This window comes from Callospermophilus lateralis, chromosome 1 (assembly GCF_048772815.1).
Source record: "Callospermophilus lateralis isolate mCalLat2 chromosome 1, mCalLat2.hap1, whole genome shotgun sequence".
Classification (NCBI taxonomy): Eukaryota; Metazoa; Chordata; class Mammalia; order Rodentia; family Sciuridae; genus Callospermophilus; species Callospermophilus lateralis.
The window spans coordinates 75728549-75749731 of NC_135305.1; the positions used below are offsets into that span (position 1 = coordinate 75728549).

General features: G+C 31.4%; 1 protein-coding gene across 2 annotated transcripts in view; it reads right to left on the reverse strand.

Annotated features, from left to right (window-relative positions):
• The window catches only part of Snx13 (sorting nexin 13), a 142275-nt gene that overhangs the window by 63746 nt on the left and 57346 nt on the right, over positions 1-21183 (reverse strand). For both annotated transcript variants that reach the window (XM_076835235.2, XM_076835226.2), the window contains exons 4-8: positions 20114-20203; positions 18879-19000; positions 4278-4399; positions 4086-4187; positions 2936-3024 (exon numbers count right to left, since the gene is read on the reverse strand). In XM_076835235.2, coding sequence (XP_076691350.1) covers positions 2936-3024; positions 4086-4187; positions 4278-4399; positions 18879-19000; positions 20114-20203 — 525 coding nt within the window. The remainder of the gene's footprint in view (positions 1-2935; positions 3025-4085; positions 4188-4277; positions 4400-18878; positions 19001-20113; positions 20204-21183) is intronic.

Sequence of the window (21183 nt, forward strand, 5' to 3'; positions counted from 1 at the left end):
CAAAAAAATGTTTTTCCAAAGTTTCTTTTTAAAATAAGGAAAAACACATTGGAAAGAATTTTGAGTAAGTTTTGTATTTACTAGATAAAGCAATTAGTTAATTTTAGAAAACTACTTTGGTATCTGAATTTGCCTCATAAAACGGTCTGGCTATTCAGGGGGTAATTATATGATTCAATAATTCCTCTACAGGTCCTCGTGAGAGCTCTAAATATTTCAAAGTAAAAAGCCATTTCCACATAATTCTTATTTTAAGACCCACAAATTCTAGAAGATAGTATCAGCTGTCACTATGGAGGCCTGAAAGATACAAAATCACTGAAACCATGAATCTTTAAATGAAGAAAAGGCAGTAATAGAAAGAATGTAGAAGCAATTAAAAAGCAATTACTTCAGTCAAATACTGTGTTGTACAATCTATGCAAAAGACCCATTTAAAGGAAAGAACTTTCATCTAAACAAAAATGTCTTTTCGGAAAACTCAAATTTGGGAAAACTTGGAGTATAGTGACCATTGACAAAATCACCGACAAAAGAAAACTGATAAGGACTATCATGAGAAAAAAAAAAAGTGAATTGCTGAATGCAGGGCCTAATAATTATCCTTAATCAGATTCAAGTACAAAGAAATGAAGTATTGACTAAAAGAGGAATCCTTAGTGAAACACATTTGCTCATTACAATCCTACTTATTTTTAACAATAACCTCATGTAACAGGGCAGATCTTCATTCATAGTCCTTAGGTGTCAGTTTATTTCTCAGGAATCTGCAGTAGCACATGCACCACAGCCATCAAGAGGGCAGGGTTTCCTGTTGCATTATAACTGATTCTCTGATTTAATGCCTGTTACATACCATGTACAGTGTTAACCACTAGGTATACAATGATGATACATACAGATAAGGTCCCTGTCCTAAAGGAATTTATAATTCATTGAGAAAAAGATATCAATTAAGTAAACACAACAAATGAATTATTACTTTAAAACATGATAAATCCAATGATGAAAAAGAACTATGTACAGCCAACAATAATAAGGAATTACAAAAGAGTTTAAGATTGGGTGATCAGGGAGGCTTCTCTGAGGAAATGACATTAAGTGAGATATAAAAAAATAAATACTACTTAGCTAAGAGACTAACAATAATCAATCTGAGCAAAGGGAAAAAATCATATGCAAAAGCTTTATAACTGGAGAGGAAAGAGGCCTTTTGGGGAAGAAAGCCAATGTGGCTGGAATGTAACAACTACTGACAAAGATATTATCCTTGACCAAATTTTGGAATGCTCCTCTGAACCCTCTACCAAATTAGGCCTCAACCTTTGGCCTTCCATGTTTATTCATTACTGTATCACACAGTTTTAGCAAGAATTCTGTCACATACATTTAGCCAGAACTCTCCCACCCTTCATAGCTGATCAAATTCTTCATCCCTGCTCTTGATATTTCACCATCCTGACATACCTTTAGCAAGAATCCTATTAAGTCCTTTTAAACACAGTCTCCTGCCCATACTACTCTACATCTCTTAGTAACTTTCCATCCACTTATCCCATTCTGCCCCTGGGATACAAATCCCTACTTGTGTTATTCAGAATTGAGTCCAGTTTTATATGAAAGCCTTTCTTCCTCTATTCCAATAGTTCCTGAATAACATCCATTTTTACCACAATTTACTGTCCAATTCTTGTTTTCTCTGAGATTGCACAGCATGGAGGCTAGAGAATAAACAAATGTTACCACACAGGCTTTATAATCCTCTAGAAAGACTCAGGATTTGGAAAAATTGGTGGATGGTCATAGTACTTACTGGGACATAAAAAAAGACTAAATGGCAAAAAGGATATAGAGACAAGAATGATTTCCATTTTGAACATGTAAGTTTAAAAGGTCTGAGTTATTCCAGGGGAGATTTTAAGTGGACAGCATGTCAGAGTACCCTGGAACTCAAAAGGGAAGTCTTAAGATATAAATTTAACTAATTAGCATATGGATGGCGTTTAAAGCCAAAGAATGAATAAGCAAAAGAGGGCCTAGGACTAGAGAACTTTAACATTTAATTAAATTTAAGTAGAAGAGAAGTTCAGACATGGTAGATGTGAATCTAGTAATAGATATGCCAAGTATTTACCACCTTTGATATGACTACTCCCCAAAATTGGCCTAACCATATATAGTTAATCCATCACACTGTTCCATCAAAACTTAGTAGTTTCTACTCACTTCACATTAAATATCTTTAAAATACCTGACAAGTACACTGAATTCGAGCTAGATGATATGAGGAAACTGTGATTGCAATAACATACATGTATTTTTAAAACATGCTTTAGAAATTGGTATCCAGTCCAATCCAGTCCAATCCAATTCACAGGGGGAAAGACTAACAAAATTATGATTTTCAGGAAAATTCAATATTTTAATTTTACCCATGCAACCAGGATAAGGTCTTAAGTAAGTAGCATTTCTTAATCATAACCAGAAGACAAAGCCAAATATTATTCCTTTATGCTTACACACAAGAGTTTTACTCCAAAGACTTTCATTTCAGGAATAGAATCCCTACTGTTCTCATCTTTAATGAAAATTAAAATTTTAGCTGCTCAGTTCCATTTGAAGTTTCTGTCCAGAAATGTTCTTTTTATCTTGTCTACCTTAGGTAAAGCTATATAGTACTGAATATTTTTAAGAATTTACCCTTGTTATAACCCAAAATCCAAGCACCTAACTTAGGAAGTTAACAAAGCATTGGACAGGGACTTCGGGGGAATTGGGAAAAGGTCCCCAAGACCCTATCAGGGAATCTGAGTCAAAACCTTTTCTGGGTCTTCAATAATTTTTAAGAATTTAACTGGGTCTTCAGACCAAAAATTTTGAGAACTACTGTTCTAAGTTTCTTTACATTCATTATTTGGTATGAGTTTACGCTTACCCTGACAAAGTATCGCATGATCTTGTTCTGGAAATCTCCAGGAGGTAGCAATAAATATAATAAGACCTCACACAAATCTCTTAGGAATCCTAAAAATAGAAAAGGTAGCTATAATAACATTAGAAAACCTAAAATCTCCAACTGCTCTTAATATAAGACACACAAAAAAGGTAAAAATAAGCATTCCCTAGCTGTACTGACTTACTCTTTTAGTAATTAGTACACATCAGCATTTATTAAAATTTACTTCACTGTTCTTCAAATACTATTCAGTAACCAAATTAAAATTTCTCTAATTCTGTTCAGTTTTAGACAGTTTATTGAATCACATGAGAAACTTGAATTATTAAATTTTTCTCCAAAAGAGATGCAGAACACGTTCTTCTATCCTGATTTAAGTGAGCTCAACTTACGTAAAATATTTTTTGTCATTACTACTTCTTAGATTTAGCTATTATTTCATAATAGTGTAAATGAACTGGCAAGTAAAAGCTAAATTATATAATACATGTAAAAAGGGAAGAAGAAAAAGGGGGAAAGAAGAAAGGAAAGGCAAAGGGAAAAAAAGATTAGCATGTTTTCAAAAATCTAAGAAAATAATTTATTATTTATTAAGAAAACAATTACATTTTTATCCCTATGGTTGTTCCTATCTGACACTTCCTGGGAATAAAATTAAATGGACAATATTGTTAATTTTTTAATGTGCTAATTAGCAAATATTTAATTGTAAAATTCAAAAAATGAACTAAAACATCTCTGGACTAATCTGTCACAAAGAAAAGGCATGTTCACTTGAATTTATAAATTTCATCTGAAATCATTTATAATGATTTCATTTATAATGATTTTGTTTATAATGATTTATAATGATTTCCTTAGAAAATATTTTAGGGTAACAGATAATAATCTTACTATACTTCATAAAATAAAACATTTAATTTTAAACGTTTGTGCTGTTATATTTAAAAAAGACAACACATGAATTTTTAAATGGATGAAAAAAGAATGTAGAAAAAACTTATAGAGTTAAAATGAACAGTGTCTTCACTATTCTACCTGTGTACGAATAATTTTATCCTTAAATTTGTTCTGATAATTTGTCTTTAAACAGTTACTGTACTTAAAAGAATTATATTAAAAGGAAAACCTTCTTCATCTTTGGGAGAAGTGCACACTAGGTCACGGCAAACTTCCTTCTCCATTTCAACTTCAACTTCGAAGAAGGTATCTATAAGATCTTCTGCTGTGCCTGGAAGAAGGGAAGAAACAATATAAAATTTAGAAGATGAAAAAGAAAACAGTTTTAAATCCTAATTTTCAAATGGAACAAAGACATTACCTTTTACTTGATCGTCTTTCTCTGTTATTCTCTGTTGAGCCTTTCTGAATACTCGTAGATGTGTGCCAAAATCATCTACAATGCGTGTAGTAAAATAAGGTTGCCAGTCTATTTCTTTTGACCTTTTAGAAAACAATTATATAAAAGCAATATATAAATGCTTTACCAAAAAAAGTGAGTTCATTTTAATGACTGATACACGTTATTATCACAGACTTCAAATTTATACTGAAATTTTAATTATTTTTCATTTGGTCCCCATTTTACAAGACCCAAAGTATATCAAATTTACTTCATTAAGTCTTCTAACAATATTATTTGAATTATTTTATGTGTCAAAACTTAAAAATACTATCTACTTTATTAAAATATGAAAAGAAATTATTTTTTTCCAGTTAAATCTCAAATGAGTTTGACCACAGACACAAGAATACATAAGGGATACATAATATTTTTGTTTGCTTTTAAAAGAGTGTTACAAACATTTCTTGGTTTCTTTTGAACTTGTCTGAATTCTCCATATTCTTTCTTTTAGATATATAACCCAAACTCTTGCCTCTGATCTTATTTCTATTTGCATAAGCTAGCACTTAAAAACATAACCACTAGAAATAACTCATCACAGAAAAATGAGGTACTTAAAAGAATTAAGTAAAGTACTACATAAAAGCCTTTCGAATACTTGTAAAATAAGTGATGACTCATTTTATAAAGTTATCTAGTACTTTAATCTCAAAACAAGGGAACTCAAGACACTGCTAATTCAGCACACCAGTGAGAGGTTTTTTAAAAAAGATAATATAATACAATTACATCTCTCTTTGGATAGAATATTTTTAAATAATCATTTTTTTCAATGTTGTTTTTTTCTGAAAATAGTAGTAAAATAACTTCCCCATTTCAGGAACATATCAAGTAGATAAAAGACAAGAAGCATATTCATGGAGATGTTGGGCACCGTGAGAAACCAGAAAAGTACAAAATAATTCATTATCATAATTACCAACACAAGGATATTAAAGTACTAGTGAAAAAGTTGACTTGATTACAGTCACTTTTTGAAAGGAAGCTTTAAAGAGTGATAATGGGATTAAGGAAAAAACAGAGGGCTATTTTCAATTAAAAACATTATTATTAATATTCATATACTATTTTAAAATCACAAATATGATTTATTGCATATATGAACAGAAAGAATAAATTCTAAATACATGAACAGCAAAACAAATTAACACTAAAAACTATGCATCTTAGTATTATCTTTGACGGAAGATTAACATTATTTGAAGAGCCACACATACAGGCATATAAATAAACTTGGTAATAATATTCAGCCTCAAAATAAAAATCTAAAAAACTTTAACAAGCAGTTGTTTCTAGAGTCCTTTTCCCCCATTTTTAAAAAAAAAAGTCAAAATCTATGTGAGTACTTTTCAAAAATCTTTACATAAATATTTACTCAATCATCAATACTTCAAAATTTTATAGAAATAGAATTTATTGAGCATAGTCCATTAGCTCATTTAATCCATATAAGGCTCATTCTAACAAATTTAAGAATTAAAGAAATTAAATTAAAGAAAACAGAATATATAATGTTCCAAATTATATCTGTTCTATTTCATGATGCACTATTATTTATTTAATTTACTGAATTTTTTTCAAACAAAATAAAATATATCAATTTTAGAAGCCTCTAGATAAACCCATCTTGATTCATTATAGAGGACATAATGACATTTAAAATGAACAAGATCATCAAGAAATGCAAATATATTCAAATTATTTTAAATATTAAGCATTAATTTCTATTTTAATACAGAAACATGATGAGAGTAGGAAAATGGAAAAACAATATTCTATATCTCTACTCAACATTACTATTTTCCACTGCTTGACTTTCTTCCAAGACTATATGAAAATCCAAAAATCTCAACTCAAAGGAACTTCTTTGTATTAGTAAGAACAATAGTACACAGTTTCCCATTAATGAAGAATATAAACTAAAGATTTCTAATAATATTTGTCTAACAAAATTAAAAAATATTTTGAAGACTGTGAAGTACTAAATTATGATGTACAATAAATATGCAAGAAATGTCATGTGACTGACTAAAAGCTCATTTAATTATGTAATAGCTACATTTCCTTCTATAGCATTGCTTTTTATTGAAACTCTTAATAGCAATTATTCTTAAATTATGCTCATAAAGTTTCTTCCACTTTTAATTAATTAATTAATTAATTTAGGTGTATGGACACAACACAATGCCTTTATTTTTATGTGGTGCTGAGGATCAAACCCAGGTCCTGCCTGTGCTAGGCGAGCGCTCTACTGCTGAGCCACAATCCCAGCCCCGTTTCTTCTGCTTTTTAAAAAATATTCCATCCATCACATGACACCAATTCTAGTAAAAACACATGGCTATTCAAAAACGTATTACTGATGCTTTCATTTAATTATTATTTATAAGCTGTCATTTCTCACATTTAAAAATAAAAATGTATTTCTTATATGACCAAAAAAATAGTAATCTAATTAATCTGACCAATAAAATAAAATAAAACAAAATTTATGGTAATACCCTGAAGCTTATATATCTTACCAAATTATTTCAAGAAAGAATTAAAAGGCTAACTGGAAGTCAAACAAGCTATGAAGTTGGAACTGAAGCACAAAAGCAAAACTAAACCAGAATATATACTTTTCTCTGACCATAAATTTTGCACGCCCCCTCTCTAATATCACCATCCTACTCCTTGCCACTATCCTACCTCTAGGTTTCCCAACTCCACTTATCTCCCCCACCATCCCATTTTCTATAGAGCAGCCAAATTTATATTATAAAAAGTATATGCACAAAATGAGAGCTTTAAAAACTTTTTAATACATTCTCAGGGCTAAGCATGAATACATTCTATCAGATCATGAACACCTGCATCCTGCTTATTTCCTCTTCATCATCTAGTTCACCCTAGTCCTTTCTGTCTATAGACCCAAATTTTGGTTTTTTGTTTGTTTTTTCTTCACTTCTCAAACTCAAATGAGCCCCTTCTTACCTATTATTTTCTCTACCAAGTTTGCTCAACCTTACCCATCTCCACATATTTTTTCTCTCTTATATCCCACCAACATTCACTTGAAAAATCCAACTATACTTCCATGATCATCTGAAATGCCACTTACCCATGGCAGCCTTCATTGACACCCACCCTCTCCACTATTCCCTCAAAATAGTCCTGATTCTCTAGTTATATATTTAAATAACACCATACTTTCCACTTTACATAGAACTAACAACCTGCAGTTCTTTCACTGTTAAATTTTAAAATATCAAAGACAGAAGATCTTGTTTTATTCAACTATGACTGTTTTATTCATAGTTATACCCCCAAGTGCTAAGTAACATGAACACTAGAAGCACTTGATGCATACTGATTTAGTATTCTGCTTACAAGGCCAAAGCACTATTAATACATGCTTGGAGAGGACAACATGAGGTACGCAAGCATCTGTACTCCTAAAGTTCTAAAATAGCACATGAACTGAGAAGCTCTTTTTGCCCCCAAATTACTTAATCTTAAATGTCTAAAAGACAAGGAATGTCACAAATACGTGAACTGAAACTGGGATTACACAAATTGCCTCATTTGTTCCAGCTATTCTAAGGTTTACAACTTACCACTAGTAATATACCAACAAAATCAAATATTTCCAGAAATTGCATCATACTACAACAGATGTCCTTGATTTGAATAAAAGACCCACCAAGTCATTAGCTATGAAATTCTGCAAGGCACATCACTTCTCAGGATTTTTTCCTCTAAGGACACCTATGGCTTTCTATGATCATATTAAATAACACAATAATCACACACACAAGCACACAGAGTAATAGAAAACTGGTAATTGTTTAGTAAGTGAATTTAAATATTTGATCAAAAGAGTCTTGAATACATTTCATTCTAACCTATATAAATCTTTCAATGAGGACTAAGAAGGTTTCTTTGATTAAGGTTCTGCTGATCAGTGCTAACACATCACACATCTTGAATAAACCTCAAACTACCACATTGTGGGGGGGGGGGGCTGACAAATCTGAAGGCAGGTCTTTTAAGATTTTCTCTCAATGTTTCATAGTTGTCTTTTCCACACTTAATCAACTATAAATTTTTTTAAAGAGAGAGTGAGAGAGAGGGGGAGGGAGGGGGAGAGGGGGAGAGAGAGAGAGAGAGAGAGAGAGAGAGAGAGAGAGAGAGAATTTTTAATATTTATTTTTTAGTTTTTGGCGGACACAACATCTTTGTTTTTTTGTTTTTTTGGTTTTTTTTTTTGTATGTGGTGCTGAGGATCGAACCCCGGCCGCAGGCATGCCAGGCAAGCGCGCTACCGCTTGAGCCACATCCCCAGCCCTCAACTATAATCTTCAATTAGCTCTGAGTAGTTCCAAACCAAGTAAATTTAGTTTGAATAGAAACTACCCTGCCATACTCATCTTTCTTCAAGCTAAGTTAGGAGTTAAACTATATGATTATAATTAAAAAGCATAAGTGGTTTGTACAAGCTCAGAAACAAATGCAACTTTCAATGTGCTTCACTATCTTTCTCCTTTAAATCACCAATGAATATAGTCATAACATGGACTAACTGTTAAGACTTTCTTGGAAGTGGAGCACAGGCATGACAAACAGTTTGATAAGCTTAAAACCTAAAAAGTGGGAACAGAAGTGGACAGAAATAATAGCAAGAAGTCATTCAGCCTAGCCTTAATGGTAGGGTTAACAGTCAGTATCTCATACAAAGAGACAAGAGAATACTGGCTAAGATTCTATTAAGAGAGCTTCCACCTCAGTGGTACACAATTAGTACTACTGCAAAAAACTGCTTAAAATTTTGCTGAAGAGAACCACACACAGAAACGAGTAGAGATTAAGCTATGTGTCTTAAAGATGCTTCATTAAAGAAGCTATATTTAAATCTTGATGAATGAGTAGTATTTATATGGGAGAAGAACAGATACAGAAATGAACAAAAGAAGGGAATGAGCATGGTATACATATGCAAGTGTCATCTTGTAGACTTGCCTGACCAGAGAAGAGGGTGACCGTTTGGCAGTAACGGCAATCTTCACATTCATGGCAGAATACTTTCCTGGAAAAGGTGCCTTATGTCAAAATGATAAAAATAAAAGCTTTTTTTCTCATAGAAACAATCCTATAAGAAATGTTATATTCCCGAAGCGACATTACTTTGTCACAGAAGTGACAATACATTAAGGCCTTATTTTAAAAAGTAAGAACAGCATACTATACTGCATATTGCATAATGAGTATGTATACACACACACACACACACACACACACAAAGAATATTAGTATTTTTTGGAATTGAAAACCATCAAGAAATAAAGAAATACATGTACACATGGAGGGAGGTAGGTTAAAGAAATATCAATAACATCAAAATAATAAATCATATAAAATTAATATATATTCATCTTCTATATAAGATCATTATCTTCTATGCAAAAAAAAAGAAACAAAAAGTTCAAATGATTAATATAATGTAATTCCTAGTTTTTCTGGGGAGATTTTAACAAATATCTTTGGGGAGCTCTAGAAAAATGTTTTATTCCATTAGAGAACTTTTTGATCAACAGACAATTTTGTTGAGAGAGAAAAGTAGGTTGCTCATCTGTGAAAGAAATTAATTCTTTCTTCTTGAAGCCACTGAAATCTTGAGCCACTGAATCAGATTCTAATTCTCCTTCATAATTCACTGTTTGAAAGAATACACATATTAAAATACATAAATACTTGTTTGTATCCTTCAAAACTCCTTAAAAAGACTATTTTTGTACAGTGTTAAGAGCTCAACCTGAAACCGAATTTGGGCAAAAATATTTAATGGCACAGAATTATAAGTTTGATCCTAAATCTACTAAGTCAATTTTCCCCTTCTGTCTCAATTCATTCATAAATACATGCTACTATATAATTATCAAGAACACACGTCAGGGATGGGGCTGGGGCTCAGTGGTATAGCACTCACTTAGCATGCGTGAGGCACTGGGTTTGATCCTCAGTACCACATTTTAAAAAATTATAATAATAATAATAATAAAATAAAGATATTGTGCCCACCTATAACTAAACAATTAAAAAATGTTTTAAGAAAGAACATATGTCCTCCCTTTTATCATCTACTTTAGAATTTAGCTACCAATACTGATTAAAATAATTTGATTTTTTATCACAAACTTCCATAAATTTATATTAAATTTACCTTTACTTCCTAACTTCTCTTCCAAGTAAAATTTACTTATTTTTCCCTCAAAAATACATGAAAACTTCTTCTCTAATAAGAGGTATATTAGCAACCACACAAGGAGATGAGTCTCATAACTTCGTGGCTACAAATCTATCTACCCCTTTGCATGACTAACCCACATCCCCGTGCTGAAGTGGAAGAAATAAAACAAAAACTCTTTTTTTATTCATTTCCAGCAAATCCATACTAATAATTAAAACCAACAAGAAAGTTTAAGACAGTAGACTTAATAGCAGCACAGATTTATTGTATTTTCACTATTCTATTAAAAAAATAACAGTAGGTTGGTTAATAATTTTTTTAAGTTTATAATAGAGAAGATTTTTAATCATTAAGAAAAGATCTGACTAGAAAATGTCTTTTTATGTTTGAAGTCAGGCAAATTTCTGACCAAATACAAATATATTAAAAGACTCAAATAAACTTTATTATCCTATTGTTAAGACTTTGGTTATGGTTTGGATAAGAGATGTCCCCAGAAAGCTTATGAGTGAGACAATGTAGGAATGTTCAGAGGTGAAGTGATCAGATTATGAGAGCTATAATTTAACCAGTAGATTTAATCCATGTGATGAATTAACAACCTGAAAGGACTACTATACTGAGTGGTAACTACAGACAGGAAGGGTATGACTAGAGGAAGTAATTCACCAGGGGCATACTTTTGGGATTTATATTTTGTCACTGGCACCTCACACTCTCTCTGCTTCTTGGCTGCCATGAGTTGAGCAGCTTTCCTCTGGGCTACACTTTGTACCTAGAGCAATAGCTGACCATGTACTGAACCTCCGAAGCCATGAACACAAAATAAACTGTTCTTTTTTCTGCATTTTGGACACAGTGACAAAAAACTAACATACTCCTACTCTAAAACAACTGATCAGAGATTGATCCCCGCCAAATTAACCGGAATTAACAATTCCACACAAGATTAGAAAATGATACACTTAGAAAATAACACACTAAATGGTATTCAAAATGTGGACTATAGTGAAGTGTTAGTGTGTGTTTCAGGAGATATGACAGAAAACAAGTAAATCAAGATTAAGACAAACCTAACCAGAGAATCTTAGTATTTTAAAATGAAAAGAAATTTCAAATAGTTACCACAAGTTCCTATAATTACAGAGCTACAACGAAACACTACATGTTCTAGATTACATAGTAGCACCAAGGTTTTGTTAAATCAGGGTTCCTAACTTTCAAATCAGTGTTCTCTCTATTCCACCTAAACAAAGAAACAAAACTTCTTATTTATAAAAGTCATAAATAAATGAATGGCAACAGAAAAAGACTTAGGCATGTAGATTTAAGCAACCATATTAAAGGAAATGATATTTAGCGAACTATCACACTGCTTAAGTCCAGTTCTACATTCTGTGTTCTAACACTTCAAGGAAGTCAAAGATTCAGGTGTTTTGATGACTTGGACATCATGAACAAATTATAGAGGCACACACATGAAGCATAGTCACCTTTTCAAGGGTTGAGCACAAAGAACAAAAGCTGGAAGTCTTAACCAAGCCTCTGGAATAGAGAAAAAAGTAATCTTGGACTAAGGATGCATTCTTCTATGGTATAATATTAAAGTACTAAAAAATTAAACTCATGATGTTAGTCATTTTAATAAACAAGAATTTTAGTAAGATTTCCCTGAAAAATGAAACATTCAGATCCAACCAACATGTGTATAAAATTCTGCCAAAAATTAATATGGAAGTCGCAAATGGGAATTCCATAAGGATTTTTGAATATTCACTAGTCTGTCATATACAAAGCAAGATATTAAGCATTAGTTTCAAGATCACTTCCCCCAAAACAGAGAGTGGCTGCCTACACAAAACAGACAGTGACTGCCAACACAAAACGTCTTAAGAATAGTTGAAAGAACAATTCTTATGTTCACAAGAACACAAAGAAAAGAGAAAGAGGCAATAAATTTTTTTAAAGGCATCTTAAATTATCTGTATTGCTGATGTTTTTATCTATCTCTGGCTAAAAAGTAATCAATTTTATAAAATGTAATTCCTTATCATATTTCCTGAATTAGCTAAACTCAGCCATAAACCCACAATCCCAACGTCACTATTAATATTTTAGTATACTTCCTTTTAATTTCTTAAATATAGATACTCACAAATTTTATAAAATTTAATAGTATATAGCATACACTACTTTCTATGATTTTCAATCCAATATATTTCCTATAAATTTAACAATACATTTCTTAAGTGTTTTTACATATCTATCTATTTATTTATTTACTTATTTATTTTTGTGGTGCTAAGGATCAAACATTGGGCCTTATTCATGCCAAGTAAGCACTGTACCACCAAGTGACATTCCCAATTATTAAATGTTTTAATGGCCCAAACTGTCTATTCCTGGAATTGATAAACTTTTTCTTAACAGGACAAATAACAATTTTAGGCCAAATCATCTGTCCACAAATTTTGCAGGCCAAATCATCTGTCCACACCTAGTCTACTACAATATTACAGCACAAAAGCAGCTACTGACAAAATGCAAATGACTGTCCAATGAGCCTGTAGCTAAAAAAACGACAGTAATATACTCAATAATAAAGTGACAAGTAAACCTAAGTTAAAAATGGAAAAAAGAGTTGAGAAGAAACTTCTCTAAAGATATACAAATGGCCAATAAGTATATAAAAGGATCTTCAATATCACTAGCTATCAGAGAAATACAAATCAAAACCATAATGAAATACTACTTCACCCCACAAAGATGGCTCTAGTAATTAAAAAAAAGAGATACAGACAGACAGACAATACCATATGTTGACAAGAATATGGAGAAACTAAAACCTTACACATTGATAAGTGAAAATGTTAATAACATGCTGCAACTCTGAAACAGCTTGCATTTCTTTAAAAAATTAAACACTATAATACACAAGTTATACCTCTAGGTATATACCTAAAAGAAATAAAAACATATGTCCACACAAGAATTTGTACACCAATGCTCACAGCAGCATTATTCACAGTATTCCAGAAACAATCCATACGTCCATCAACTGATAAACAAATGAACAAAGTATGGTCTACCCGTACAATGGAGGATTATTCAAGGATAAAAAAAAAAAATAAGTAATTATGTTGTAACATGGATGAACCTCAAAAACATGATGCTAAAATGCTGAAATGAACCACTCACAAAAGACCACATTAATTATTTTATTCATATAAAATGCCCAAAATAGACAAATTCAGAGATGAAAACCAAAGTAGTTTCCCAGAGCCAGAACCTGGGGGATACAGAAGTGAATGATATTGGATATATAAGGTTTCTTTGTGAGGTCATTAAAATATTCTTCAATTGATTTGTGAGGTTAAAAATCACAAATATTGCACAACTCTGTGAATATATTAAAAGACTGATTTCAGTGGGTAAAGAGTATGGTTTGTGAATTATATGAATACATAATTATCATCCCCTCATCTATTCTATAGTATGGCAGTATGTAAAAAAGTGGATGTGTAACTGATGTGAATCTGCAATATGTATTCGGGGTAAAAATGGGAGTTCATAATCCGTTTGAATCAAATGTATGAAATATGGTATGTCAAGAGCTTTGTAAAGTTTTGAACAACTAATAAAAAAAACCAAAAAAAACAAAAAAAAAATCAAGTTATTTCCCCTTCTTTTAAATAATTAGATGGCTTCTAATTGTTTTTGTTCTACTGTAACCAATATGACAATAACTATCTTTTGGAGTAATGTCCATTTTAAGATAAGTTTTTTAAATGACAGAGAACATGAAATGGCAAAAGAAGTATAAAACTTAATTGTAAAATACACTATTTAAATAGTGTTTGCCTTTTAGACAATTCTAGGAATATACCACTTATTTTCATTATTTCTATAGCATAAGGTAGTAAGTTAAAGAGTAAATCTTAAACAACACAAATGTGTTCCTTAATCCCATGGGAAAACCCTTCACAAAGAAACAGCAGAATCAGAATCTATCTTCTTTTTGCTAAACTTGGGGTTAAAGGGAGCAGCAATGCAGAGATTTTGTAATTGTATTTCACTATGAAGAGTAAAAACAAGATTCCTTATTCACTTGAATCTCCTTATGGTTTCTACTACATCATCTTTTTTTTTTTTTAAATCCTCTTAAAACTGTGCTTGTATTATTTTTCTTTCATAACATGTCCTTCATTTCTATCTTAATGTATGTATGCTTTAAGGTTATATTTAGCCTCAACCCAAATGAGGTCTCTTTCATCAGTTTCTCTAGTTCACTCTATCTCTACATGACAAATAGTTTTCATTACAACATACATAAGTATTTTATTTCCTCTTCATTTCATGTGCTTTAATTTTGTCTTCTCTGCCAGTCCCTTTCCACATTAAAAAAGCTAAGATAAGGTCATTTGATCTGTCTATATAACCAAGATATTTAGTAAATAATAACAATAACAGCAATATTACTATTCATTGAGCAGTCATTATGGATCAATTGACTGAGACATATACTGTTCAAAACGTCATTTATCAGTTTAAGATATGATCTCACATCATCTCATTTGTCCCTCAACAACTCTGAATTTGCTACAAGTACTAATGTTATTGTCTTACAGTGATTTTGAGAAATTTTCATCTAGGTACACTAACTTAATGGTAGAGATGGAATTTAATACAAATATTCTGACACATAGCCCAGAGCTTCCTGTCCTGTCATAATATCTCATTTGAAGGGGAAATAAATAAATAAATATATATATATATATATATATAAATAAAATCAAGGATTCACCTCAACCAAAGAGTTTCAGTCTGTGATTCCAGATTTCACAGAAAAGAGAAATCCAAAGATACCCAGAGAAAGTTTCCTTCCCCAAACAATTATTGAAATAACAGGTACTAGTGCTGATATAAGGTGTTATCACTACGAAGTATTCTTTCACAAATATTGTCATTTAATCCTAACAACAACTCTATAAGGAGATAACTCTTATTATCATCAGAGTTAAAAAAATGTATGTGTTTCTCCCACTTCAGGTCACAGAGCTTAATAAGTAACAGAGCTAAAGTTCAAATCCAAGATTTCAGACTAACAGTATAACCTTTATTCCCCATTTCTACTCAAAATTTATTACTTAGTTTTATGTTGACATTGTTTATTTCTCAAAATTGATGAATAAATATAAACAAATTTGGTGATTCTAAATCTCTTTTAGATTCACTGAATCATTTAAAAAATCAAATCTAGCTTGGTGTAGTAGCATACACCTGTAATCTCAGTGTCTTGTGAGACTGAGATAGGAGGATGGCAAGTTTGAGGCCAGCCTCGGCAACTTAGTGAGACCCTATCTCAAAAAACAGAAAGGGTTGCTTTATAGTTCAGGTGCAGTGTACTAGTTCAATCACCAGTATTATAAAATAAATTTTAAAAAAATTTAAAAATCGAACCTATGCAAGTACTCCTTGAGGAGAAGAAAAAAAAAAAAACATTAGTTTTGTGCACATTTTCAGATTTGTAGACCCCCGATTCAAAGCCTTATACAACACTGTAAGTTGGATCAATTGACTGAGTAGGTCAATTGTAAGTTGAATATAAGGGTGACAACATCCTCCTGTCATGCTCCACAGTGCATACAGTATACAAGCACAGAACAAGGATTAGAGAAGGATGTGAAAGATTTTGTAAACAAACCTAATTTTCTTAATATTGCCATAGGAAACAGTCATGGAGCCTCTGGTAAATTGGTATATTTGCAGTAATAGAAAAATCCTACATAGGAAAGTCATTCAGAGAAAAAGAACAAACCAACAATACTTATTAAGTCTTGTTGTATGTTAAGGGATTTACATGATATTGATTTTTAGGCTCAATAAAGTCTTTAAAGTAGTTATTATCAGCTTTTATAGTTTGCCAAAAACTTAAGACCAATGGCCAAGCAAATACATAAATTCAGATTAATCCAAAATGGAAATAACCTGGCTTTCCAGATAATCACCTAAATATTACACATGATAGTATAGAAATGTTAGAATGTTATAGAAAATAAGGTAGGGGGCTTAAGAAACGAAGTGAGACGAAAAAAGTGCCCATGGGATGAAAAACAGGGAAATCATTGAACTGACAGGGGAAAAAAACAGGAAACAGATGAACAATCTGGATCATAATATATATGATAGAAAATGAGAGAAGGAACACCAGTGTAAAGAACAATCTTATTTCAATTCCAACTCTAATGCATCATGTAACATTAAACTTAACTTTTCTGGACCTCAGCTTTTCTACTTTTGAAATTTTGGTTATTGGATGGCAATATAACTTAAATTTCTGAATTCCTTCACAATTTTTGCAACACTTTCACATGTGTTATGTTCACTTCATTCCACTGAGCAGTAACTTTGTTTTATTCAACACAGTATCACTAGCACCTGGCTGGTACAAAGTAGGCTCAAAATATTAATGGAAAGAATAGATAAATTGGATTCTGACAATAATCCAGTGAGGAACACAGAACAGGGCATGTATTATTATACTTATTTTATATAAGAAAAACTAAAGTTCAAAGAGTTTAAAATACAGTTAAGTGGTAAAGTCAGAAAACAAACCCAACTCTTCAAATTACTAGTTCAAATCTCTTTCCAGGTCTAAAATTTCTGACATTTTAATATACTCTTAAGGAGTCAAATACATGAATAAGGAACTCTTATTATTTCTAGTGTTTTGAAAAAAAATTAGGACATTGTTACTATAGAAAACAATAAAGAAGAGTTCTCTGAAGAAATTTAAAATTCAACATTATGCAAATGAAACGAGATAAAATCTGATTTCTGATCTTCTTTGATTAAACCAATTATGTTTTCCATGTTCCATAGTGAGTCTGCATCTATAATTCTGGTAGTCTACAAACACTTGCTATGAATTATGAGGAAGAAGTACAAAACTCTCTTTATAATTAAGATGATTGTTCAAACCAAAAGTCTTATGCAGGGCTCCCCAATAGGCTCAGACTGAGAAATATATTCTATTCCATCCCTCTACCTGCCTACCCCAATCTAAAGCTTTAGGGTCAGTCAACACAGTTATAGAGGAAAGTTCTGACTGGGCAGCATAAGCTGAAAAATACTGTGCACACAGATCAGAAAACAGTGAGAGCTATCGGACAAAGTTCTATTCTTAAGCACTGTCAGAGTCACAAGATTGTATTATAAAAACCTAAGTATAGGGGAAAAGGGGTTGGCTAGAGAATACAATTTTTACCTTTTAAAGAGTATACCTCGAGAATATAGTAGGAAAATCTGTGTATTGGGTAGTAAAATCTTTTAATAATAAAAGTCTTCAAACTCATTCAAACATAAAATCCTTTCAAAACAAAATAATTCTGAAGCATTTTCCCTTTCATATGATGCTACCAATTAAAAAGCCTTAAAAAATAAAAATAAAAGTCATTATTAATTTTAATATATATGAAATGGCACTTTGCCACTAAAAAAGCAAGTAGTTTAAGTATAAGGATACTGGACAGAATACTTTTGCCATATGGAAGCAGTACACAGATGGGTTTGTAAAGTGAGCATTTTAGTATATCTCACAAGAGAAGTTTCTAAGAGGACTTCTGCTAGCAATATCCTGTTAAAGAACAGTTATACTGAAACTACAGTGAGGTATAGCAGTTATACCAAAACTATTTTTTTCCATAACACTCAGATAAAATAAGAGCATCTATGGAAGAGGAGAGAGAAGGTATTTTAAATAAATGGTAAAAGATCTGAAATGCAATCTATGGAGAAGACTATGTATGCAAAAAAACTGGCAAAGAGATGGAAAGCACAGCTTAATCAAGACAAACTTTCTATAAATCCTCAAGTCTAGGGCAGTTTAAAGATTGCTGTGCATGGTGGCACACGCCTGTAATCCCAGTTGCTCCGGAGGCTGAGGCAAGAGAATAACAAGTTCAAAGCCAGCCTCAGCAAAAAGCAAGGCGCCAAGTTACTCACTGAGATCCCATGTCTAAATAAAATACAAAATAGGACTGGGAATGTGGCTCAGTGTTTGAGTGCCTCTGAGGTCAATCTCCGATATTCCCACCCACCCCCACTCCCACCCCCTAAAAAAAATTCTTATAGGTTCCAGTTCTATAATCTGGGAGTTACTGCAAAATAATAATCTGTTTTACTTACCTTTTAATTAAAATACCCGCCCCAATTTAAAAGGTATTTTCCCTACTGGAGCAAACAATATATATAAATTTTTCAGCATAAATAAAATACAATGACCTTACCTAGTAGCAAACTGAATGAGAGCATTCTGAAGAGTCTGCCTAATTTCAAGAAGAAAAGACTCATCATCACTTAGTGTGTAATACCAATACTGGACATAATCCCTCAAGGAAAACTGGATAACCTGTAAGAAAAATATTAGGAAAAAAATAAATTTTTAGGATCAACACTGTCTAAAATCCTCCAAAGAAAACTAGATAACCTATAAGAAAATATTCGGAAAAATACAGTATTTTAGAATTTTAAAAATAGCAATGACAAATTAAAATAGTTACCTGCCAATTTATATATATTCTCTGTATCATAAATTGTGGTAATAAGTACCTGCCTTCATTATGAAAAAAAAATCAACATGCTAAAAAACATTTCATGAATTTTAAAGTTATTATGGTATTTCAACTCATCTACTATCCCAATGTTTCAAAAACTTAAAACATTATCTATAGCCAAACTTGTGCAAATTTCGGTGGACAAGAGTTCGTGGAAAAAACAGATTTTTCAATGTTATAATACAACAAAGAGATTTATTCAGTTTGATAAAATGAGATGTAAAATAATGCTCAAAAAATATTTCTCTAAGATTATATCATGAAATCTACTGCAGGTATAATTTTTAAAAAAAATACAGGATTAAACTTAGTTCTAAAATAATACATTTGATATAGCCAACCATCTTAGCCCATAAATAGCAAATAATACAATCCAATGTATAATTTTTGCAAGTTAGATAAAATATGGGTTCATTTACAAATAAATGTTAAAAATTTAAAGTACACATTATTTATACTGAATATATAATCAAAAACATCAATAAAAAATATTTTAGTGTAAATAATTTTTTACCTAACTCTAATTTTTGAACATTTTTCAGCCTAACCAGATATTTACACTTTTTAAAAATAAAACAGAAAAAAAAATATCTCATTTACTAAACCCAGTAAGCTTCTTCATCAGGAAAAGTAATGCCTTTCAGATTAAAAAATATCAGAAATATCTAATGTTAACAAAATTTTTTCTCTAAATGCAAATTCAATCAAAAAGTTTTCATATTAACTAAATTACCTCATAACAGGTGCTTAGTAAATCAAGCAATATCTTTATATACAAATGTCAAGGACAGCATTATCATAAACTTTTAACATTATTTCAATAGCAAAAAGGTATACCTTAGTATTTTCAAAAGAAATACACCTAGTATATAATATATGGAATTCAAATACCACATACTAAAACTCACTTGCTGGAGAGGTTCATCAATTATATTGGCACCCGTCAATCTTCTATCAATCTTAATAGTCCTGGCTTCCCGTTTCATTTCTTCTAAGCACTTAAAGGAAACCATAATATTTTACTGAGTGATTTAAAATCTTTCCAGTTGGTTTCAAATTGAATACTCTTTGTCATTTCCCATCTTCATCTTTGATTCAATAAATTATTTCTTGAGACTCTAATATAAATCAAACACTTTTCTCAAGATAACAAAACTAGGCACACAGAAAAAAATCTCTTATTAGCTTCAAAAATTTAATTAAATTAGAAAACACTATTTAGCTGGGCACTGTGATGCACATCTGTAATTCCAGCAGCTAGGGAGGCTGAGATATGAGAATAGTGAGTTCAAAGAAAGCCTCAGCAAAATCGAGATATTAAATAACTCAATGAGACCCTGTCTCTAAATAAAATACAAAATAGGCCTGGGGATGTGGTTCAGTGGTTGAGTGCCCCTAAGTTCAACAGCTGGTTACACGCCCATCCCCAGCAAAAAAAAAAAAAAGAAAGAAACGAAAACACTATTTAGAATGTGGGAAAATTGAAAATGTACACTTAAGAGCTTTGTAATGTTTTGAACAACTAATAATAAAAAAAAAGAATCAAAAATTAAAAAAATAAAATAAAATAAAAGTTAAAAAAGAAAAAAGAAAATGTACAGGTATATCGTTGCATATTCTAATGAGACTTTAAAACCATAAAGTTATTGTTTCAGGGAGTCAAGTTAATAATTGTCTTTATTGGACAGTTCTACCTCTTCTACCTCCCTTTTCAAAACCCCCAAAAGTACACCAGCTGCCAAATGAATGTGTTTTGAAATTGATTTTATTTAAGGATAATTTTAAGCAACTAACGAAAATGTATTTCTCTACTTCTTCTTAGCTTTCAGAAATAAAAGCAGCCTGGGAATAAGTTAAGGGTAATGGGAGACTAAAATTAAAAATGTAAGTCAAAGCACAAATACACCACAAAATGTTTCAGTTGTGATAAACCAAATATACAATGCTGGTCTTACAAGATTATAATGGAGCTGAAAAT